This window comes from Mus caroli, unplaced genomic scaffold (genome assembly GCF_978045245.1).
Source record: "Mus caroli unplaced genomic scaffold, Mus_caroli_1 scaffold_6, whole genome shotgun sequence".
NCBI lineage: Eukaryota > Metazoa > Chordata > Mammalia > Rodentia > Muridae > Mus > Mus caroli.
The window spans coordinates 45,625,653-45,651,861 of record NW_028227261.1 but is presented as its reverse complement, the minus strand read 5'-3'; the positions used below and the strand labels follow the sequence as shown (position 1 = coordinate 45,651,861).

At 35.4% G+C, this 26,209-nt stretch overlaps 1 protein-coding gene across 1 annotated transcript in view; it reads left to right on the top strand.

Annotated features, from left to right (window-relative positions):
* Faf1 (Fas associated factor 1) overlaps nt 1–26,209 on the top strand; it is a 298,892-nt gene that overhangs the window by 166,850 nt on the left and 105,833 nt on the right. The window contains exons 9-12 of the mRNA XM_021160394.2: nt 1,985–2,080; nt 11,464–11,590; nt 12,476–12,539; nt 13,455–13,536. Coding sequence (XP_021016053.1) covers nt 1,985–2,080; nt 11,464–11,590; nt 12,476–12,539; nt 13,455–13,536 — 369 coding nt within the window. The remainder of the gene's footprint in view (nt 1–1,984; nt 2,081–11,463; nt 11,591–12,475; nt 12,540–13,454; nt 13,537–26,209) is intronic.

Below are 26,209 nucleotides of genomic sequence, written 5' to 3'. Positions count from 1 at the left end.
TTATACTGTGGAATGAGAGTTCCCTCATTTATTTATTTATTTATTTATTTATTTAAGCTTGATTATGTAGTAAGATATAGGCATGAAATTATACTCCCACCAGCTTTCTCACCTCTAGAAGATTCTGTGCATGTTAATTGTGTATCTGTTGTGTATCTGTCTTCTCAATTGGTATGTATGTACCCTTAAGACAGACACTGTCTGTATCGTATATCTAATCAGAAAATTACTGTCATTTGGTTAAGCAGGATTTATTAAGCAATGTAGAATTGAATTATGAAATAATAGAATCGAATCTTTGAGTTTAGTTGATTTTGGTTTTTGAGTTTTATGATCTCCAGACTATTGTTTGCTGCCTATGAATGTATTAATTTATAGATATTTGGATTTCTTCACTTTAATTCACACTAATTTACATCTCACCAAAGTTACCAAAGAATAATTTTTGTGTGTCAATGTTACCATAATCTATTTCCAATAATAAAAGAAACACTGATTTACATCATCATTAAATTGAGTACATGTATACATTCCAGTTTGCCAGAGGCACATATACCTTCTTAAGGCTAAGTGTGTTAATGTCTTGAGTGCTGGAAATCAGTTGAGTATGCAGAATGTGTGCTCTTCCACTAAGCTCTATGTCTACCCTTAACATTGTTTTGTTTGGTTCTTAAGAATTAATATATTTTCATTTTATGTGTGTGAGTGTTTCCTGCAAGTAAGTGTATGGTGTGCATATACCACACAGAAGCCTGAGAAGGACAATGGCTCCTACAGAAGTAGATTTACCATGAATGCCAGAATGTACACACCCAGGTCCTATAGAAGAACAGTGTTCTTATCCACTGAGGATCTCTGCAGCTTACCTTAATACTGTTCTAATTCTCCTACATAGTTAGGTGATATGAAATACAAATAATCTGTAGATAGAAGTTAACCAAAATAACATGAGAATAAAATGCCATTACAGAATAAATGATATGTAGCATGCACTACAATACAAAAATATGTTACTGATAATCATTATGAACTGTTGGCATATAAAATTGTTTTGTTAAACACAATTCTTTCACATTACTTTTTTACTTTGTATTTTCTGAGTGGATACACTAATTCTGAAACAGACAAAAATTTTTAGGTTCATTTTCTTACAATCTGACTACTTCCTTAAGAGAATTGATAATTATGAAACTTAAACTCCAGTCAGATTTTTATGCTTGTCCAATTTCAATTTAAACCTCAAAATTAATTTTATTTACTATCAGACGTACTATAAACTTTAATAGACATAAATATATGTTATTTAATTGTTATTGCTGAACAGCACAGATTTTTTTATATAGTGTTTAGAATGTAAACCAAGTAATTTCTTTACATACACTTTAGGTTTGTAAGCCTTTATAATCAATCCTTAACATTGTGTGTTAGTACTGATGTATAAATAACATTGTAACTGTGTCATAAAAACACCATGGGCTTTGGTACATATTCTTCCATATGTTCTTGCTAGGGAACAGGGATCCTCTTCTATGAATGAGTCCATTAACATATTTATACTGAGGGCAAGTATATATAATTTGGCCTAGTATATGATTTCTATTTTCTCTCATCTGTTTTCTGTTGAAAATTAGTCTTGATTACAGTGTTTTTTTTTGTTGTTGTTGTTGTTGTTTTGTTTTTTTGAGACTATGTCTCAATATATATGCAGTCCCAGGTGTCTTGGAACTCTGTACATAGTTCAGGCTGATTTTGAACTCACAGAGATAAACCTGCCTCTGCTTCTCAAGTGCTGAGATTAAAGGCATGTGCCAGCATGCCTGAGTTACCAGAATATTCTACTTGGTGAAAAGTTTTAGAATGTCAAAACCTTCTTTATAATGTTATACCCAGGCTAATAGCTTTCTAACATAGCTTAAAAATTATAGAAAACAATAGAAATTATTGAAGTTATATTTTATATAAAATTATGCACATTACTTTGCAGATGTGTCTTGCTGAGTCAGGCCTCTCCTATCCCTGCCATCGATTAACTGTGGGAAGAAGAACCTCACCTGTACAGACCCGTGAGCAATCAGAAGAGGTAAGCCTATTTTCCAGCTTTTCATTGAACTGAAGGCATATATTCCTCCACTCATCTGCCCACTTCCTGTCCTCTTTTTTTTTTTTTTTTTTCTCCACAGCAGTGAATTGGTAATGTTAATGTAGCGTGAATGATGTCACAGTCAAATTTTGAAGGCAGAAACTTTCCATGCAGGAGTATTACTAATGTTTCTTGTTCTGTTAGTTTCACATTTCAACATACAGATTTTAGATAGTTTGGTTTTTTTAAGATGATTTTTACATGGAATTGTCGATTTAACAAAGGGATTTTTTAACCTATATAATTATTACCTTTATTGGAATTGAGCTTCAAAGTTCTATAACTTTAAATTAGAAAATTTTATACTTACAGCAAGGTACTCAAAATGAAAGCTGGCAGATGACTTATTCATTGAGAGCAGTACACACAGACTCTAAAGAATAATACCAAGAAGAAGAAAAGATGGGGTATATTTTATATTTGCTTTGAAGGTCTGTGTGTATATGGGCCATAAGATATTAAAAGGCATTGCCTTAATTCTATTCCATAATTATAGATAATATTTCCTTGCCTAACTTTGATGTTGGTCTTAAGAGGCTGGGAAAGAAATCATTACTATTATGATTTATTACAACGCTGCCAGGGGCCATATCTGGCAGGGTAAGGTACTAGGGAGGGGCATAGCATCGGACATAGGCAAAGACTGATGACCTCTTATAACTTCTTAGTACTGTTCTTGAGGTCAGAAGCTTTGGCTTCTGGCAAATTAACTCTCACTGTTCTGTTCTGGGACTAAAAGCTGATGACTTTTGGCAATTTCACAGAGAAAAAAGAAAGTCAGATACATGTGTGTGGGCACACGCAGACACTTTGGCTGGGCCCAACCATATGATCTATCATTTTCACATGTTTACATGTGTACTTATATACATACACATATACCTACACACATATATATGTATATACAGTCATATATATTTATTTGATGGATAGGGCTGAGCCCAAAATGCCACAGATATAAATTTAGTGGATGGGATAGAGCCCCAAATGCCATACTTTATTTCTTTTCTATGGCTTTCTTATTCCTTCTCAGACAAAATACCTTTAGATAAAATGTTACACAAGCCAGGTGTGGTGGCACACGCCTTTAATCCCAGCACTCGGGAGGCAGAGGCAGCTGAATTTCTGAGTTCGAGGCCAGGCTGGTCTACAAAGTGAGTTCCAGGACAGGCAGGGCCACACAGAGAAACCCTGTCTCCAAACCCCACCCCCACCCCCCAAATGTTACACAAAAGGAGAATTACAGAAGGATGTCAATAGTAAGTTCAAAGCATTGTTTCATTCTATAAGCTCATTATAAGTTCAAAGCAACAGTTTAACATGCCTTTGTTTTATCACAGTGCACACCCATGGCTTTATCCTTGTACCTGATCTAGAATGAATGTTTTTCCTTGATCATAAATTTGTCCCAAGACTATGTGTCTTTGTAGTGTAATTTATGAGAGTTCATTGTTTTTCTTATAATGCAACCTTTACTTACTATTCTATGAGGAGTGGGCACATTTTATTCTTTATTCTAACTACTTCATCTTTCTGACAAAACAACTGAAAACATTTTCTTAAACTTTCTTCCTAAAATTATTTGTATCAAATTAGGAACTCAAAAGTCATTAATTCATCTAAACAGCATTAATTTGTGGAAGTTCATTTTCATGTTGATCTGCAGAAAATCTATATAGACTGCATTTTGGTTACTAAGATCTGCTTTGGGAATGGATCTTCTTTTCATAAAACCATGAAAGGGATAATAGAAATTCATTCAGTTTGGCCACTATGCTTTAGACATAAAAGTTATGGATGCAAAAATAATACATGATAAAATTTTTAGTTATGTTGGAAATTACATTAAGTTCCTATATAGCTATTTAGGGAAAAATTGTAGATATATGTGTATGGTACCATTTTTAAGCATCCATTAGTGATCCTGGAACATGTCCTCATGGATCAGGATGGACCTGTTGCCCTTTGAACAGACACACACACACACACACACACACACACACACACACACACAGAGAGAGAGAGAGAGAGAGAGAGAGAGAGAGAGAGAGAGAGAGAGAGAGAGATCGATCAGTAGGTTGCTTTTGGTAAAACAGCCATTTTAACTATGTTAATCCTGCCAATCCATAAGCATGGGAGATCTTCCTATCTTCTGAGGTCCTCTTCAATTTTTTTCTTCAGAGACTTGGAGTTCTTGTCATACCGATCTTTTCATCCACTCTTATATCCTTTTCCAAGGCTCAAGTCCAGTTGTATGTGAACCTTCACATAAAACCAGATACGCTGACTCTAATAGAAGAGAGATTGGGAAAGAACCTTGAACACATTGGCACAGGGGAAATTTTCTTAAACAGAACACCAATGGCTCATGAAAAGATCAACAATTGACAAACAGGACCTCATAAAATTGAAAAGCTTCTATAAGGCAAAAGACAACTGTCAGTGGGACAAAACAGCAGCCCACAGATTGGGAAAAGATCTTTACCAACCAAAATATACAGAGAACTCAAGGAGTTAGACTCCAGAGAACCAAATAATCCTATTAAAAAATGGGGTATGGAGTTATACAATGACTTCTCAACTGAGGAATCTCAAATGGCCGAGAAGCACTTAAAGAAATGTTCAACATCCTCAGTCATCAGGGAAATGCAAATCAAAACAAGCCTGAGATTCCACCTTATACCAATCTGAATGGCTTAGATCAAAAACGCAGGTGAAAGCAGATGCTGGCGAGGATGTGGAAAAAGATGAACACTCCTCCATTGCTGGTGGGACTGCAAGCTGGTAAAACCACTCTGGAAATCAATCTGGAGGTTCCTCAGAAAATGGGAAATAGTTCTACCTGGAGACCCAGCTATACCACTACATAGTGAATCTATAGCTTATGGTGCATTAGACCCTTTTTAACACCCTCACACACACACACATTCAAATCAAATAGCCTCTTCCTGATATTACAACAGACATATATGCTTCTCAGACATAATCAAGCACTTAAAAATGAACTCATGAGTTTACTGAAAGCTTGAGAGTGGGTATTTCTAGTTTTAAAACTTGGTAAGGAGGACATACGAGTCACGAGGTAGATGTTTATGGCATTGTACCAGAGGTAAACATGTTATGGAGTCAGTTGTGTCCTCATCATTGTTTTTAATGCTTATCCTAGTCATTATATATAAGCTTGTAGTTAGCCATGCTCTGTCCAACAACCCATCTCCTTATACATATTAATTCCCATCAGTGCCCAATGCTAATGCAGTAATACCTGTTGTACTGCACACTGGTTCAATAGTTCTTTGAAAGTATCCCAGCTGATACTTTCAAACTGGGTTTGCTTTTTATGAACTCAACGTTCATGTGTTTGACAAGCTCAGACCTTTTATTTCTTTCCTATTTGGACAACTTTTATTTCTTTCATAGGTTAGGATTTTTATGAACTCTCGCTTTCCACCATTTTAAAAATATTTATTTTTATGTCAGCATTAAACTTATATCTGTATTGGTTAATTGAGAGGCTTATTCACTATCTGAGTTTGTATTTTATCCATTGTTTTGGATCTGTGTTAATAATGATCTATTAGGCATAGGTCTTTCTTGTTTTTGTTTTTTCTCATTTCCAGCTCTATTAGTCTTTTCTCAATTCATCTTAAAACTACACAAAACTGAAAACTAAAAACTCCTGCAGATGGCTCAACAGGTAAAAGTGCTTGCTAGTAAGCCTAACAACTTGGTTTTTTTGTTTGTTTGTTTGTTTGCTTGTTTTGTTTTTTTCGAGACAGGGTTTCTCTGTATAGCCCTGGCTGTCCTGGAACTCACTTTGTAGATCAAGCTGGCCTCAAACTCAGAAATCTATCTGCCTCTGCCTCCTGAGTGCTGGGATTAAAGGCGTGCACCACCACGCCCAGCTAAGCCTAACAACTTGAGTTTTATCCCTGGGACCCACACAGTGGAAATAGAGAACCAGCTCCTAGAAGTTCTCTTCTGACTTCTCTGTGTGAACTGTGGTACATATGGCTTGGCATGCTTGTGTATATACAGACACACAGAGACACACACCACATCAAATTCAATAAATCCTACAAATCTAGCTCCCCACAAATGAAATCTTTTCTTTTTCAGTAAGCTATACTAGAAGGTTCTCTACTTCCTTTTTCTGTTGAATTCACTCACCACTGGCTTCTTACCATGTGACTGAAATTGAATTAATCTCTTGAAGTTAGGTTATATTAATAATTTTCGTAAGGTAGCATGTTATGTCCTGTCCTTGACTTTTCACAGAACTTTAGGGGTTTGTATTAGTCACTTTTTGCAATTACAGTGTTCTGTGTACTATACAGTGAACACAGACTTATGTGCAATATCATATGGTACGTAGCTCTAAGTCTTTTGATTATAAATTAAGGTTTCTTTGGTTGGTTGTGGGCAGTTTTTCATAGTTACATTTTTAAGGTAAATGTAACTTTTAAAAATTAAGCTTTAAAAATCAGTGTACACAGATAAGTACAGGCCACAGCTCCACCAAAATCTCTCCTTGGAAGAGATAGAGAGAAAACCATTATAGAAAACCACAACAAATCAAAAGAATCACAGAGATCAAGTGACCTGTGGAGCCCAGCCCAACTGATCCATCTCCACAAGGACTCCTATACCCCAGGGGCCATAGTGGAAGACAATTGAAAGATGAGTGTCAGAAGAATGGAATTTCCTGTGAGAATTCTGTCTCCCTGAAATATCAGAGAATTTACAGCAATGTTGAACATGGCTGCCTAAACAAGACCTGAATGAGGAAGATACCAATTGACATGCTAACAGGGAAAGGGGAAATCTCATAGAGCTTCAACCCTAGACCAAGAACCCTGAGCAAATAAGGAATGCCATCTTCTCAGGAAAGAGCACCCAAATTGTTATCCAGTATCAAGTGGTCAACTCTGAAATCAGATTCATATAAGTAACATATGGATTCATCGATTGTATTCATGTATTTAAGAATGCATATCTATGTATGTAGCAATAAAAATTCATGAATATGAGAGAGAGAGAGAGAGAGAGAACAAATACAAAACCAGTGAGGGGGTAGATGGGAAAGGCTGGAGGAAAGAAAGGGAGGGGGAAATGATGTAATTATTTTTTAATTTCAAATAAATTTTTTTAAAAGTTTTTTTTTGGGGTATACAGTATATTCTGCTCAGCTTCACCTCCTCCAATTCCTAGATCCTTCTTGTCTACTCAAATTCACACTTTCTTTCTTTCTCTTTAAAAATTAAAAAGTAAACAACAAAAACAAACAAAACAAGAAACACAAACACACCCCCACAAAATGGAAGCCACAACATATAAAAAAAGAACACTAAGACAAAAGATGCCTAAGCAAAGTAATCTTGAGACAAAAGGTCTATAAATTAGTATTGACTATCATGTCTGTCCATGAGGTCTACCCTAAAGTGTGGTTAGTATATCCACTCAAACGCTATTGGAGAGAACGTTTTTTTCTTTCCAAATGGGTTCCGATTACAGATAGCTTCTTGGTTTGAATGAGAGCCTGTGACCCCTCACAGTGCTGGGCCTCTGGCTTGAACATGTTCAGACACTGCATGCATTCTTCTTTTGTCTCTCTCTATATATATGCATAATTTCTGCTGTATCTGGAGGACACTGTTTCCTCTATCACCCCTTACTCTTAGAATCAGTCCATGTCCTCTTTGGAGTAGACTTCTCAGCTCTGAGGGGGGAGGTTTTGATGAAGAGATTCCATTCAGGACTAAGTGTTCCAGGGTCTCTCACTCTTTGCACATTGTCCAATTATCATCTCTGTTTTAATTCCCACTCAAGATGAAGTTTCTCTGATGATAGCTGAGTGAAGCACTGATCTTTAGGTATAGCAGAATGTTGTTACGAGTCATTTTATTGCTATGTCTCTTTAGCAGATCAGTAGTGTCCTCTAGGCCCAGGGCTTATTTGGTCTCAAGTTTTTGTCCATCCGAACAGTGTTAGGCATGAATTCCATCTCACAGAGAGGACTCAAAATCCAATCTCTGCTACACCCCAAACCCATCATTCATTTTGCTGTTCTTAATTCTGTAGTTTTAAATATCAAGTTCTTTGCTAGATTTTTCCCATATAGTGTGCAACTCTTCTCAGTACCAGTGTTTCCAAATGTGTTCCGCAGCAGTGAGATCTGTCTTTGAATCTTCATTTCGTACACACATTGTGTGGTGCTTTGATGTCTAAATCATGTAAGTGGTCCATACATGTCTGCCAAAGGGAACATCTGCTTCACTTTGTTTTGTTTTAATGTTAAGTATTAGTTCTAAATTTTTATTTCAAACAACTTGGCTATCATCTCCTCCTGGAAATTTTCCTGATCTGCTTGCTAGCCTTAAAGCATATGTGTCATAACATTTATGGCTCAGCATTATAATTGCCTGCATAAATCATATACTGCTGCCTGTTTTCTTTTGAATGAATGTAAAGAATGTAATGGAGATTTGCAAAGTGAATGAGTTAATAGAACAGACAAAACAATCTAAAATTTTCTTAGTTATTTTTAAAATCATAATAAATTCTCAAGATTCAAAGAATTTTATTGCAACTGTGACAGATACCAAAAGATTATCTATTCTTATCAGCAAATATTAATGGGCGAAAGATTGTTTATCTATCTCTCTCTCTCTTTTTTTTTTTTTTTTAAGAAAAAAGCTTTTCCTAACCTGTTAGGTAGCTGATAAGAAAATGTGAAGAGATGGGTAGTTCCTTATACATAATTAAGCAGCTCATTCTTGCAGATACTTCAATAATTCATATTTGAAATATACTTTTTTTCAATAAAATTGGCTTTTTAGATACCTCCATTTAAAGATGTTGTCTTTGTACGATTTCATTTTCTGATATTCTAAGGAAATTCCATGGTTTGTATAAAAACTATATACTGTGTCATAGAGAAAATTAAGCCCTTGTTTATGAATTGAGGCTCCATTGTTACAGGAAATGGTGTTAAAGACTCCTTTTGGAGAAACACAGTAGATACAAGACAATAAGAGAAATGAAGTAAAAATAAAAAAGAAAGAAAAGAAAGCAATGCATATGGGATATTGCTTACTCCCAGTTTTCTGTGTTCCTCAACCTTCGTTTGCAATCAGATGCTTCTTGGAGTGGTAAATACTACTAAGCAAGCTAGTGGAAGTAGTGAGGAGTTTTTCAGTTTAATCCTTGGTATCTTTCTACTTGCCTATGAATCTGACTGGACACCGGAAAAGAACATGCAGGGTACCTTACAGATTCTGTGCTCGTGCTTCTTTAAGCCTCAAAGTTTAGACACCTTCATGTTACAGATACTTGACTGGATGAAACACCTGGGGAGTCAAAAGCATCTTATACAATGGTTTTCATACTTCCCAGTGCTGCAACCCTTTAATACAGTTTCCTCATGTTTTGGTGACACTAAGCATGACATTTTTTTCATTGCTACTTCATAACTGTAAGTTTGCTACTGTTATAAATTGTAAATATCTGATATGCAGAAGGTGACCCCTGTGAAAAGGTCATTGAACCTTCAGGTTGAGAAACACGGAGTGTATAGTAGATGTTCATCTTAGTGTGTTGTTTTAAAGAGGACATCTACCAATTTGCTTTAAAATGGACAGGAGGGGCAGAGGATATAGAAACCATGTCTGAGGACTTGAGTTCCATCCCTGGAACCCATATGGTAGAGAGAGAGAACTAACTTCCAAATTTCTTTCTTTCTGACGTCCACATGTGCACTATGGTACATGCATGTACATATACACAGATAAGTAAACAGACAGACAGACAGACAGACAGACGGATGGATGATTTTTTTAAATTGAAAAGAGTTTTGAATTAAAAAAAAAATGAGATACATTAAACCAGGGGGAAATCTTGACTTTGTAGAACAAAATTCTAAGGCTGATTAGGATACATACAATCCTAATCATTACTTTTACATATAAACAGCAAGGCTTTTGTAATGAATAGTAGTATCTTAAAATGTTTCAGCAGTTCTCTTAAATGTGTCCTCAGTCTCTTAAATGGATACAAAGAAGAAAAGGCAGGGTGGCAACATTTTTCAGTGAATAAAAACACTTGCTGCCACATCTGACGACCTGACTTTGATGCCTGAAAACCACATACTGGAAGGAGTCTTACTTTTAAAGTTGTCCTCTAGCCCACACACATGTACACACACACACACACACATACACACACACACATTAAATGCACACACGCAGAACTACCTCTACACACAATATTAACTTTAATTTTAAGTTAAACTCATGTCAAATAGTTTCTAGTTATATTATAACTTAAGTACATAGCACCATATTTTAGAAGGTAAAAAATTTATTTCCTGAATAATTTTTGTGGGCCATATGTAGAACATAAGATTGCCATTTAGCCAATTGCTTTGCTTGGATCCTCATCTTAGACAAAGCCTAAACATTTATTGGTACTCATTATCCAGTTCAAATGTCTTATCTTAACATTTTAGAATAGTATCGTAATCTAGAGAATAGCAGACAGGTTTTTATTTTGAAGCTGATATTTTTTTAATTAGGTATTTTCCTCATTTACATTTCCAATGCTATCCCAAAAGTCCCCCATACCCCCCCCCACACTTCCCTACCCACCCACTCCCACTTTTTGGCCCTGGCATTCCCCTGTACTGGGGCATATAAAGTTTGCAAGTCCAATGGGCCTCTCTTTCCAGTGATGGCCCACTATAATATGTTAAACTTCAACATGTTCTTGATACAGAATAAGTAGGGTATGTTTATCCATGGCAATCACATAGTAAATTCTGAATAATACCTTACTGAATTAAAACATGCTACTATTTTTCATGGTTAGTAGCTTTCAATTGAAATTTCATACATATCTGTTTTATGTATCTCCTAATGACACTGTAAGGATAAGATAGCAATGTCTGTCTTACTGAAAATTACTGCAGTCAGGAAATGACAAGTCTGAATGCTGCCTTGTTTCTGTTTTCCAGATTCACATAGTGTGCGCCGTTTGAGAGACTCATAGCTTAAATTTGTCTGAGTTTCTAGTTGTACCCATTTGTCATTTATTTGTGTACTATACAGTAGTATACCACAGAAATCTCTATCTTTGTTGAGCTTGTAACTGCCTTTCATTTTGTTTAGAAATGTTAATGAGCTTTAAAATGAAAAGTTTTGAATTAAAAAAAACAGCTTTACTTTAGTAGTTTCATACTTGAAGTTTTTATTTTATTGCAATTATATAACTTTAGAATTTGATATGTTAAAATCAGTCTGAATCTAATTAGGACTTTCCTTAAATAGCAAAGCACGGATGTTCATATGGTTAGTGATAGTGATGGAGATGACTTTGAAGATGCTTCAGAATTTGGAGTGGATGACGGAGAAGTATTTGGCATGGCATCATCTACCCTGAGAAAATCTCCAATGAGTGAGTATTCGTAGCTCTTTGGGAAAAGCATTATAATTCTCCCTTCTAGAATTAAACTTACGAATAATAGTGGACTTTAAAACCCCTTTCTGTAAGTTCAGAAATAGACTTGCTTCATTAGAACTAGAGTCTGTTGAATTCTGATTTTTTTACTAAGCCTCCAGATTTTCAAAATGCTTGTAAAAATGACAAAAGTGTTTAGTAAACATCTCAGTATATAATTAGTTTCAATTCTATTTATCTTTTTCTTGGAAGTTGATTGGCAAACAGCGTACTTTCTGTTGGTAGTACTTGTTCACCATTTGTCAGAGATGTCAGTGTGAAGATGAGTAGTAAGATTACCATTACCATTAACAAAGTAGAATATATGTGCTATCTTTCTCATTTTCACTTATGAGATTCGTGATAGAGAATAAGAAAGGATGCTATATGCAAAATGATTTCTAACGTAAATCCTTTTTGTGGCCTATCCATTTGGTAAAATTGGGGCTACTTTTGACAGAAATTGATATAATAGTTACATAAATTTGGCAATTTTCCAATTAGGGAATTCTTTAAAAATATTATATAATTTAATCACAAGATATCTAAGAAAATTGAAATCCTAGTTGACACTGACATTTAAATTATTTAGATGCCTAATAGGATTGTATCTATTCATTGGAATTTTCTTAATGATTCTTTTTTATTCTGCTTAATAAAATCTACTAATGTATGTTAAAAATGTCCCATCAGATATATCACAGAAGCTAAACTTAATTTTATTTCCTCTTTATTGATTAAATATATTTCTTATATGTGGGATTAGATGTTATGTGGTTTGTTTTTTGTGTCTATTTGTTTTGTTTTTTTTTGTTTTTGTTTTTTCTTTTGTTTGTTTTTTAGTGCCAGAAAACGCAGAAAATGAAGGAGATGCCTTATTACAATTTACAGCAGAGTTTTCTTCAAGGTAGGGTTAGGATATTAACTATAAAATTGATGTTCTCTTATACTACTGTGATTTTTTTTTTGGTGTAATTTTAATTAGAAATTGTTTAACATTTCTCCATAGAGTATTCAAAGGATTTCAATATCAATTCATACAGTACTAGTAGAGAAAGACATACTATTCAGTATGATATAATTACTAAACCATTTGTGGCAATGCAGAAATACAGTTTATCCCTGTATATTTATAAAAGTTTAATACATGGATCACTCCTGTAGTGTCTTATGTTCCTCAAAGGACAAGGATATATCATACTAATTTTTAGTATAACCTAGAACAAACAAAAAGCATTTACTCAATATTAAATTAAAAGATAATTAAAATGTAAATGTAAGTGAATTTTTCTTTTAACTTTTGTTTTTGGATTTTTTAGCATTTCTTTTTAAGACTTTTCATAAGTTCTTTATATATTTTGGAGTTTACTGAAGTGTTTAAAGATAATGTTTAATTTTTATTCTGATATAAATGATATTCCTCTTTTAATGTTAATACTATAACATGGAAACATAAGAATTAGCTTTCTTCTTCTGTGATAGTATTGTCAAATAAATTAATTAAAATGAGGAAAAAGTTAGTGTAACTCCAAAATGTAATAAAATTAATTAGCCAAGAAGTGCTTGCTGTGTCATAGTTTCATAGCACTTATCATATATATTTTCTTATTTGTAAAAATTCCAGTGTTCTAATATATTTGTATAGACCAAGAAGAATTTTTAAAATTCACAGATGTCATTCAGACATTGAAGCAGGTTAATTGGGTTTTGGTCTGTACTAGATATTAGCACAGCATTTACTTGTCTGTCATTTATTCAGTTTGTATGACTTTGGTATGAATTTCAAACATTTCTTTATTAACATACATAATTTTTCCTATAGATATGGTGACTGCCATCCTGTATTTTTTATTGGCTCATTAGAAGCTGCTTTCCAAGAGGCCTTCTATGTGAAAGCCCGAGACGTGAGTACAGCTTTTTGTATTCTGATTAGAATTGTACTGCATTTTTTGCCCCCTGGTATGAGACAGTGTTTAATATTTTTTACAATCTTTTGAGATTGAAGTCTTGATTTTGTTCCATTCTCCTACTAACCTAATCTTCATCAAGATGCCCATCTCAATTGGGGCATTATATAGTGTTGTCTTTTGCCTTTGCAGAGACTTGTAACTTGAGTCTTATTGGAGTTTATAGACATGCTTACAAGGAACCAGGCTGTATGCTCATATTGTCAGTTATATGAATGAAAACCTCCTGATAGAGATTTGTTCTTAGACCTTTTCCAAAATGCTTTTTCCTTTTGAGTAGCCCTCATGTATCTGTGAAAACTATATCCTAAAGCCCTCAGTGAATGTCTAAAATCTTATAGTGCCAAGTATACAGAGTCAGCATCCCTAACCTAAAAATCATAATCCATCCTGCTCCAAAGTACAAATTGTTTCAGCCACATGAATCTCAAAACTTGAATTTCCAATATTTGAATTAGGGACAATCAAACAATAAAGACTATGCAAACATTCCAAACTCTAAAAGAAACATCTTCTGCCATACTTCTGTCCCAAGCACTATACATAATAACTACCTATTCATACAGTTCTAGGATGAGGTGGGAGGTTGCTGTTTTGTTTTGCTTTTTGGGGGGCAGGGGGGTGGGCAGGGTTGCTGTACTTGTTTTGTCATGGAATTTTTCTTTGTGATTTGATAGTTTGAGTTTTTGTTTGTTTGTTTTGGCTATTCTGTGAATTGGGCCTACTTCCTGTAAGGTAGGCAAGAGTTCTACTACTGACTGAATTGGAGCCCAGCAACACCTCTAACCCCTTTAGCTTTTAACTTCCAGAAAGGGTCTCACTGAGTTATTAAGCTGACCTTAAGCTATCTTCTCCCACCCCCCGTTTAATTCTGATTAAAGACACTAAGAAAGTAAGAACAAGTAATTAAGAATTGGAGAGATGAATCCACAGTTAAGGATGTATACTGACTGCCCTTAATACAGAAGTAGAGTTTGGTTCCCAGAACCCATATTAGATGCCTTTTATGAAGCTAATGATAAAATAAAACAATTACAACAATATTCTGCAATAAAAGTTAAGTAAATACATATTTTTCTCTCTTAAAATACTTTTATGTGTTTATGTTTTCACTTAAAGGACACATTTTACAGCACATTTGAACAACTAGCATCACTGGTCTTGTTCTTTAGGGATTATCATGAAATAAACAAGGCTTACTTAAAGACAAGCACTACAGTTCAATGCCAGTCTAAGTTCTAAACAGGCTAACTGCTAACTTTCCAAAGGATTGGTACTATATGCTCCGTGGATACTGGACTAAGAGGTGACCCAGAGAGCCTGCCTTCCCTCTCTGCCTTACTTATAGGGACAACAGGCTGCCTAAGTATCCCAGTCTTTCACATGGGTGGCAGAGATCAGACTTAAGTATGTTGGCTCAGCCATCTCCACAGGCCTCAGATCAGTACATTTTTACGATAAATTTTTATTTTAATCACTCTCAGATTGAAAACGGAAAATACTAACAAGCAGAAAATAATTAAAACTGCGTTATTCAGAACTTAGGATGTAACTTTCTGATATAGTATGTTTCACATATACGAGGTCCTGGTTTATTTCCCAACCCATACATACAAAACAGTACTTTTTAAGAAAATTTATTTTATTTTTAATTTATTTTTTATGCTCCATATTCCACTCCCCACACCGCCCCCTACACCCTCCAACTGTTCCACATCCCACACCTCCTCCCCACCACACCCCTTCTCTACATCGATGCCCCCACCCCCCACCCCATCTGACCTCAAAACTCCCTGGGGCCTCCAGTCTCTTGAGGGTTAGGTGCATCATCTTTGAATGAACACAGACCAGGAAGTCCTCTATTATATGTGTATTGGGGGCCTCATATCAGCTGGTGTATGCTGTCTGTTTGGTGTTCCACTGTTTGAGAGATCTCGGGGGGATCCAGATTAATTGAAAGTCCTTCTCTTTTCATCTTCTTTCAGCCTTCCCTAATGCAACAATAGTGGTCAGCTGCTTCTGTCCATTGGTTGGGTGCAAATATCTGCATCTGACTCTTTCAGCTGCTTGTTGGGTCTTTCAGAGGGCAGCCATGATAGATTCCTTTTTGTGAACTTTCCATAGCCTCAGTAATAATGTCAGGCTGTGGGACCTCCCCTAGAGCTGGGTCCCACTTTGGGCCTGTCGCTGGACCTTCTTCTCCTAAGGTTCCTCTCCATTTCCATCCATGTAATTCTTTCAGACAGGAACAGTTATGGGTCAGAGATATGACTGTGGGATGGGCAACTCTATGCGTGTCCTTTTGGGTCTGAGTTACCTCACTCAGGATGATACTTTTCTAGTTCATCCATTTGCTTGTAAAACTCAAGATGTCCTTTTTTTAATAGCTGAATAGTATTCCATTGTGTAAATGAACCACATTTTCTATATCCATTCTTCTGTCACGGGACATCTAGGTTGTTTCCAGCTTCTGGCTATCACAAATAAGGCTGCTAAGAACATAGTGGAACACATGCCCTTGTGACATCACGGGTCATCTTTTGGGTATTTTTCTAAGAGTGGTTAATCAACACATAGTGAAAATTTCATACAGACTTTAATGTTTATAACAACTAAGCTTTTGGAGTTCAAAATTTTAAGCTTTACAAAAATATTTAGGATATCTTGTATATTTGTTAGGCTTTGACCAAACCATTTCAAAGCAAATTAATACTCCTTAAATCTTATGCATACATTTTTCAAAATAATGAAATTCTCTTACTGAGTCACAATATGGCTGTCACTTAAAAAAATATGTGATAATTCCAAAATTCCAATTCCCCAGTTAACCTAGATCCTTTTTCAGTTTCATTTCAAAAGTATATCTTTCATATATGACTTTAAATGCTGATGCTTAAATTTGGAGTTTATTGCCACAAAAGAACTTTTATTAAATTGTCGTGTAGGTTTATTCAGACTGATAATCTCTGGATGAATATAAGCTCTTATTTATTAACTCCTGGATGTTTCTAATGAAACAATTGATCGTTTGCTTTTATTAGTTAGTGTCTAGGTGTTTTAGCAGAGGCAATTCACTGACACATATAATTAAATGTTTTGCTTATTGAGTCATATCAACGCTTACTAACCTCTCAGCCCTGCTCAGTTGTCTTCATCCTTCCCTTCTTTCTCGAGCTTTGTTCACTCCTCTTTTCCAATTTGGATAAATTGTTCCCAGTTATTCTAAATTAGTACACTTTTTACCGTTATCAAATAAGTTTTATTTTACCCTTTTTTCCGGGTGGCAGACTTGCTTTGAAGTCTGATCTTTCTGCCTCTGCCTCCCAAGTGCTAAGAACTCAGGCACATTCCACTATGGCTAACCTATTTACTTTCATGTATTTGTTGACAGCATAGGAGTAGTAACACTGCTTCATATTTCTATGATATTATGTGACTTATAAATCACTTTCTGAGCAGTGTTATACACTAATGACATAGGGGCATTTAGTATTTCTATTCTCATCTTAAAGATGAGAAAACTCAGGAAAAAAAAAACAGTATTACTTTTCCAACGAGACATCAGTAGTAAATAGTAGAAGCCCAATAAAAGATCATGCATTCTAACACAGGCAAGCAGGGTGTGTGCTGCACCATCACGTGCATACATCTCTGCTCTCTACTGCACTGCAAGACACAGTTACAAAAGTCCATCTCTCTTTTTCAGATTTTACATCTCCAAGTTAGGACAAACCTTTTTTTTCTTTTTTTTAATTTCTCAGTCATTTTTAAGAAAACAATTTGCTGATGTTTAGACATTTTAAGAAGTGTGACTGTTACTGTGGCACTTTGCTTAAATTTCTTTCCTCTTAAATATCATGTTTAATTTAAACTTTAGGAGCACATTAATTTTACCAGGGCAACAGATGAGCCTCAAGCACCAGCTTTCTTCACTTGAATTGAGAAATTGAGTTCCAAGAGTAAATAAAAACAAGATTGAAGGTTTAAATCCTCTACTAGGCTTTTTGAACTTATATACTCATTAAATGTTTATTGGAGTGGTAGGATTACAAAGGATTTAGGGAGCTTCATCAACTGGTATATAGTTAATCACTAAGTAAAACACTACATTTGATAAAGTGTTTCTCACGATGCCACATTCAATCCATCTTAATGAAAACTGCTTCCAACTGATTTGATTTGAGAGCCCTTGTTGGTGAGAGTATTCACAGTTCTTTCTGTCTTTTCTTGAGAACTTTACAGTACTGACTGAAGCAGTTCCAGTTTGTTATGAATTCTTATATTTTTTCTGACTTCTCATAATAACATCTTCATCAGCTTTATAACCTTTCTTGCTTTTAACTATGAAGTATGATTATTCAGTTAAGAGTTATAAATATTTATCACATGTCTACTTAGTGTCTGAGAGATTTCCTTAGTCTGACAAATTCTGAGGTTAGCTAGTAACAGAACACTTTATACACAGATCCCTATTGTATAATGTGACTTAAAAGCAATAAGAGCAGGAACTTTTTCTACATATAGAGAGGTCCCAGGGAAGATTTTTAGAATCTCACTAGATTTTGAATCTGAATCTTAATGAGATGGGTTCTCAGGTTGTAACCTAGGTGGGTCTCAAACTTGAGATCATCCTACTTCACCTGAGACTGCAGACAAGTATAGACCCAGCTCTGACCACAATCTTAGATAAAAAATAAATGGGCAAATAACAGATTTTTTTTTTTTTTTTTTTTTTTTAGGATTGGAGATTTTTAAAGTTATGCCAATGTAAGATAAGATGAGAAAACTGTAAACAGCTTGATGTTATTGGGACAAAACCCAAAGTGCTAGTTAGAGTTACTTACATTACAGGTATAAAGCTGGGAAAACCAGCGGACTTGGTCCTTAATGGCATTTTCTGAAGAGTTCCCATTGACCGTTCCATAATTATGTTGAGAGTTTTTGAAGATTATTCTCCCAGATGATACTCCTTTTGCCTCTGATGAGTTTTCTTATACTATACCACAAAATGTTCCCTGAAGAATGAGTGAGGATTCTTAGTTAACTGAAAAGTGAACAGCAAGAAAAATCCCCCTGGCAGAGCTTATCTTCCATGTGAAGGGTCTTTTCTTTTCCAGGCATCTCTCTAAGAGAGTGGGCTTTATAGCAAGTCTTGTTGCAGTTCTTAAATTTGTTTTTGCTTTTGTTTTTCGACACAGGGTTTCTCTTGTGTAGCCCTGGCTGTCCTGGAACTCACTTTGTAGACCAGCCTGGCCTCGAACTCAGAAATCCGCCTGCCTCTGCCTTCCGGGTGCTGGGATTAAAGGCGTGCCCCACCACCACCTGGCTACATATTTTAGAAAACTGTTTTTCAGCATACAAGTACTGTTTGGTATATAAATAATATAGATGCATCTTAATTCGAAATAAAAGGTACAATTCCTTCTGGTCTAAGTCAGTGCCTTGAGCAGACCTTGGATGATAGCTCCGCAACCAGTCCTACAGCACAGACTCGAAGGCTCTCTTACCCACCCAGGATTACAAGACTCAGTGGCTTGGTCACAGCAGGATCTCAGGATTCCAGAAGCAGCTTGACTTCCAGGAGTTCTGACACACCCAGGATATCAGCATTGCAGGATCCCAGAATCACAGTATCACAGAGACATCTGGACTCTGATGAGATCTGACACAGCCAGGATCACAGGCAGGATAAGCTTCAGTCAGAGACAGTGAGGACAGGTAGCACTAGGGATAACCAGATGGCAAGAGGCAAGCATAAGCAACAGAAACCCAGGTTACTTGGCATCATCAGAACACAATTTTACCAGCATAGCAAGTCCTTGACCAGAACAAGAAGACTTGGAGCTAAAATCACTTCTCATGATGATGATAGAGGAATTTAAGGACATAACTCCCTTAAAGAAATACAGGAGAACATAGGTAAACTGCTATAAGCCCTTAAAGAGGAAACACAAAAATCCCTTAAAGAATTACAGGAAAACACAATCCAACAGGTGAAGGAAACAAACAAAACCATCCAGAATCTAAAAATGGAACTAGAAACAATAAAGAAATCACAAAGGATGACAACCCTGGAGTTAGAAAACCTAGGAAAGAGATCAGGATAGATATCATGGATGCAATCATTACCAACAGAATAGAAGAGAGAATCTCAGGTGCAGAAGATACCATAGAAAACTTTTACACAACAGTGAAAGAAAATGCAAAAAGCTCCTAACGCCAAATATCCAGGAAATCCAGGACAGAATGAGAAGACCAAACCTAAGGATAATAGGTATAGAAGAAAGTGAAGATTCCCAACTTAAAGGGCCAGTAAATATCTTCAACAAAATTATAGAACAAAACATCCGTAATCTAAAGAAAGAGATGACCATGAACATACAAGAAGCCTACAGCAACCAACAGATTGGGAAAAGATCTATACGAATCTTATATCTGATAGAGGGCTAATATCCAATATTTACAAAAAAAATTCAAGAAGTTAGACTCCAGAGAATCAGTTAACCCTATTAAAAATGGGGTAGAGAGCTATACAAAGAATTGTCAACTGAGGAATATCAAATGGGCAAGAAACACCTAAATAAATGCTCAACATCCTTAGTCATCAGGGAAATGCAATAAAAAAAACACTGAGATTCCACCTCACACCAATCAGAATGGCTAAGATCAAAACATTTGAAATGTAAATACAGAAAATATCCAATTAAAAAAAGCTTTAAAAAAGAATTAAAAGAAGAAATAAAAGTTACTATGTAATTGTGAATCTGGAAATAACAAATAATATGATTACTTTTCAAAAGAGATTCTCAAAAACCTATAAACCTGTATCAGGACCGAAAAGATGTTTAATTGATAAAAGTTCTTTCTGGAAAAGCATGAAGACCTGATTCACATTTCAAACACTCAGACTGTTATCCCAGCACTGAGGACATGGTATCAGGTGCACCCCTGGAGTTCATTAGCTATCCTTCCTTGCTGAGTCAGTGAGCTCCAGGTTAAGTGAAAGCCACTGTTCTAGAAATATAAGTGAAGAATGATTGAAGAAGACACCAATATTGACACTACCACTATAGAAGACAGCAACTCTATCTTCTGTACACATATGTGTGTCCATAAATAAATAAATTAATTAATTAAATACTCACAGAACACCCAAAAAGGTGATGCATGCCAGGCCTGGTGGCACATACCTTTAATTTCAGCACTCCAAAGGCAAAGACAGAGACAGGCAGATCTCTGAGCACAAGGCTAGCTGAGCCTACACATTGGGTTCCAGGCCATAAGGATGGCAGTTTTAAAAGGCAAGTTCATAGATTTAAGTGCTACATGAAAAATGGGGGTCCTCATACTAGCAAATTAATAACCCACCTGAACGCTCTAGAAAAGCTTTCCTTTTTTTTAAGGTATTTTCTTCATTTACATTTCAAATGCTATCCCAAAGTCCCTCATATCCTCCCCCCCCACTCCCCTAGCTCCCCCCCCCACTCCCCTACCTCCCCCCCTCCCACAGTAAGCTTTCTTTTCTAGAAGAAATCACTTGCAAAAGGAGTAGAAAGGAAGACATAATCAAACTCAGAGCTAAAATAAAATAGAAACAAAACACTTGCTAATGATTGCAATTACAAAGGAAACAGAGTTAGTTCCTTTGAGAAAACCACTAAAATTGTCAAAAATCTTATCCAAATTAACTAAAAGGTAGAGAGACCTTATCCAAACTAACATAATTAGCAATGAAAGAGGGGCATAACAACAGATAGGAAGGAAATCCAGAGAGTCATTGAGGTATTTTAAAACCTTGCAATTACCAAAGTTAAATTGAGATCAGATAAGCAGTTGAAACAGACATGTACCCCCAAGTGAAATGGAAGTAGCAATGAAAAGTCTACCAACTAAATATAGCACAGGGCCAGATAGTTTTTAGTGCAGTAATTCTACCAGACTTTCACAGAAGAGTCAATGCCAATAAGCCTCAAATTATTCCACAAAATAAAAACTTAACAAACATTGCCCAATTCATTTTATGAGGCCACAGTTCCTCTGATATCCAAACCACAAAGGGCCAAAAAGAAACAATAACAGATCTCCCTCATGAATGTAGATGAAAAATACTCAATAAAATACTTGCAAAACTTAATCTATGAAAACATCAGAAAAGATCATCTACCATTCTCAAGTAGGCTTCATCCCAGAGATGCAGAGGTGGGTCAGCATATAAATAATAATTGTAATCTGTCATATATACATACTGAAAGATAAAGAAACAATAAAAACCATGATTACCTCATTATATGCAGAAAAGACCTTTGACAAAATCCAACACTCCTTCATGATTTAGGGTGGCTGAGTCAGGTAGAGGGTAAATGTTTAAGGCCTGGCACTGTAGTACATATGTGGAATGCTAGTTCATAGGAAGTGGAGAAAGAAAGATTACAAGTTCAGGATTTTTGTAAAATATATAAGTTTGGAAATAACTGTATACATGAGACTTTAATCTTAAAAAACACAACAGAATAAAGAAACAAAAAAGTTGACATGTTTTATATAAACACAGCCATACCAACAAAATATGTTGTTCTATTATTAGATGTTTTATGATAAACATTGTTAGCACCATTTAGAATGTCATTAATTCTTACACTTGGTTATCAATTCTAATTAAAAGCTTAATCATCACAGTGCTCATATTACAATTGTTTAATAAAAAACATTAGTTTTGTAATATGTCTGTTTAAAGTTTTCTTCTTAATTTGTTGTGATTTCAGCATTTTGGATATATTTTGCTTTCAGTAGGTGAAAATTAAAAATATCAGGCAGAATTGGATTTGAAACTAATGTATATACTCCCCTTTATTATCACCAGGTTGCAGCTGAAAGTACTGTAATAATGAATGTACCTTGATATTGTGATTACATCTCTTTAATAATGGGCAAGCTATCTGAATAGAATGTTAGTGATGATCTGTTGGCTTGTTTAATCGGTACACATATACACATAAGGGACTAGTAGAGCTAAACCAGATGTTTAGGGAGACAGGTTACAGAAATCCATAAATACCAACAAAAGATTTTTTTTTTTTTGCTGCTGTTACTGTTGTTAATCAGTGGTTTGTTTTCGATAGATTTTGAAGAGGAGGAAATTATTGTCAGAACTATAGATAGGAATCAATGCTGTAGTAGCAGTTTACAGAAAATATTAGACACAGAGAGATTGGATACAAGGAAACTACATGTGTATAGATGTAGCTGTGTCAACAATTATTTAAATCCATGGCACAGTAATAGTATCGCATAGTTCGCATTCTTTCTGATCCTAAAGAGCACATCCTCTTTTTTCTGTTTCTTTCCATATATGCATATCTTATAATAGCCACAAGTTGCTGATTTCTCTAAAATATTGTTATGAAATCATCAAAATATTAAGTAGGAAAAAGACAACTGTAGCATAGACAAGTAATATAAATAAAAAACATTTTACAGAAAGGAAATAGAAATAACCAATAAAATATGAAAAGATACTTTCCATATTTGATATAAGAAATAGAGATAAAATCATTCTAGTATATTATTTCCTCATAATAGCAAAAGTATTTTAATGTAGATATAAAAAAGATGTAAACAAAATGTTTGTTATAGCATTGTCTGAATATCAAAAATGGAAATGTTAAACACCCATTAATAAAAACTAAATCTGTTACATTTCTATGGTAAAATGCTAAATAAGGGTAGTTCATAGATATTGAAGGCCTAGAAGGGTGTTCAAGATATAACAGCAAAGTACATAATAGACATGTTTATTGTGGTTGTTCTATGTTACAAAATTACAATTGTGCATAATTAGTAAGTAGATAGAAATGTTGAAGGAGAGAAATGGTACAGTAGAGCCATTTTCTATCATTTCCTTCATCTTCTGACTCTTATGTGTCAGCTCAGCACCAGTTGCCTTTCTCTAGATGCACACTTCATTGTTACATTATTCCAAATTGCATAGGGCTACCCTTTCTGTGTAAAATGGCTGCTTCACATGCTACTAAGAGAGTAAAAAATAAATGCTAAAGTCACCCCAAGCAACACCCTCCTTGCTGCTTCCTTTTGTGTTCTTACTGGCCCTTTGAGAACAGACTCCTTTTTACTTACTAGCTGTCCTAAAAGAACCGCCAGCCTATCCCCTAAGTGTAAACCACACACTAGCATGTTTTGAGAATCTTTCTGCTAGACAAAGACCTAGTCACTAAATTTGTAATTTTTCTTCAGATTTCATGGATTTTATGATAATTTCATTGACTTGTCATTTTCCTCATTGACCAAAGTTTTTTTTTTTTTTTGTATGTAAAAATTGTTTATAAATGAAAGATAAACATTGAGAAGAAAGTAACCTCTAGATTTTTCTTTCTTCCTCAAGTCCATAGGTCTTCTGTTTGGTTCTGGTGGCACATCACAGAATCTGAAACTTGGTTGTTTCTTTTTTTTTTCTTTTTTACTTTCACTACCAAGATTCAGGTTATGTCATCATTCATGGTGACTGCTGGAACTCCAGCTGACATATCTGCTTAATGTGCCAAAAGTTAGTGAGCCACATGTGCTTAACAGGGAAACTTAGTTTTCATTTCTTAGGCATTGATTTACCTTAAAATAATACAAACAAACAAAAATCAGAGATTCTTCACGAAGAAAAAAATGGAGACATTTAGGACCTATTAACAGACAATCTCTACCATGTATATTAAGTGTATGATGAAGAGTTTAAAAAGAGTAAGCCAGGAACTTCAGTGCACACCTGTAACCCTAATATTTAGGGACAGGAAATTTATGAGTTCAAGGCCAGCCTGAATTACATAGTTTAGCCCTGTTCTACAAAGCAAAATCAATGGGGCATAGGAGAGGGAGGCCTTGGATACTCCCAGTGATGGAGCGTTTAGTATATATTGGGCCCCAGGCTTAACCCTTTCTGTACTGAAAAAGTTATTACAGTTTACTGTACTTAAACTCAGTTTGTATTTATAATTCACAATATTAAGCTTTGAAATCTCTCTGCCAAACAGTGCTTGATGTGTTGTAGTTTAAAGTCTACTGAACCTGTTTGCATACAAATCATTGTAATTCCTTTGATTTTTAGCAAGAATGCATTATTAATATATTTTAATGAGAAATTAATTGTTAATTTAGTTCTTCTCTGATGTTTTTGCCCATTCCTTTGAATGTGGAAATAAATGAAATAGGTGAACTATGGACTCTTAAGTGCCTCACCCTGCCTCCCTCCCCTGTGGCAGAGGCAGGGGATGTTTGGTGCTACCTTCTGAAGTATATAAGTCTACCTATTTAACAGGCCAGTATTTACTAGAGATAATGTTAACCCTCTCAAAAGACTATCAGAATCAGAAAAATTCTGCCTACCTTTGTGAGTGTGAGTTGTGGGTGGTTTCAAGATCAAACACAGCCTCTTTCATGCTCTACCACGGAGCTGTACCTCTTTCTAGTTCTTTGTAGAGGTTCTTTCTTGAGGCCTTGGTACTAAACTGGCTATTTCCTTTCCTTTCCTCTATGCTTCTTCCTCAAACCTCCCTTGCTCCCTGAAACATACCTACCTCTCTATAGCTTGTTGTTAAGAGCCAGACATTTGAGCCTCTAATTTCCTTATTTAAAATACTTTAGTCATATGTTGGCCTTAAGCCAAGGTAATTCAGGGCCTGAGTATTAAGTGTGAGCAATTGAAACTGATGAAAACTTACACCTAATAAACATTTGTCAGCTTATGACGAAAAATTGGCTTTATTTTTCCTCCCCACTCCTCACCCCCTCCACCACTTTCTGTCCTTCATATGACTGCTTCCCCTGAAGTTTTTGTGTGAAACTCAAAAGCATCTGTTTTTATCATTTCAAAATGCTGTTTTAACATCTGCTTCAGGGGTTGTGGAGAAAAAGGCATCATTTTGGCATTTCTTCTTAGGTAGTAGCTATTTCCTTTAGGAACTTTCACAGTTCGGTTCCTGTCTATTGGTTTCTGAAATCATCTTTGAGAATTGAACAAGGAAATGTTTTTTCACAATCCAACTTGCATGTAGCTCTCAAATTTTATGTTTCCTTGTTTTTTGACTTTTTGTGACTGGGTGTCATGTAACTTGGGATGACTTTAACCTTGATGTATAGTTGGGGCTGGCCTTAAACTCTGCTCTTCCTCCTATCATCTCCCTAGTGTTGGGATTATTGTCCTTCACCATTCACCATCAGATAGATCATCATCTGCCTGATGATCAGAGTTAGAGGGAGGAAGTTTGGGAGGGGCTGAAGTAAGGAAAGAGAAGGGAGAAAGTGATATAATTATATTTTATTTTAAAATACGTAAATAATAATAAAGCCGTAAGCTCTAGTAGGGCTTTGCGAGCCATGTGCAGGTTGCATTTGTGTCATTAGTGCCCAGTTCAAGACAGAGCATATGATAAGTATCCAATAAATATCCTACAAAAAATCCAATTTAGCTGAGGGTTCTTACAGACTGCTATTTGGCACTTCTATTTGCCAAACTTCTTTCTTTGATTTTTTTTTTTTTACTCATAGCCATTGTTTTGCTAGTTTATGTCCTGTGATGGTTAATATTGTGAACTTGGCATGGTCT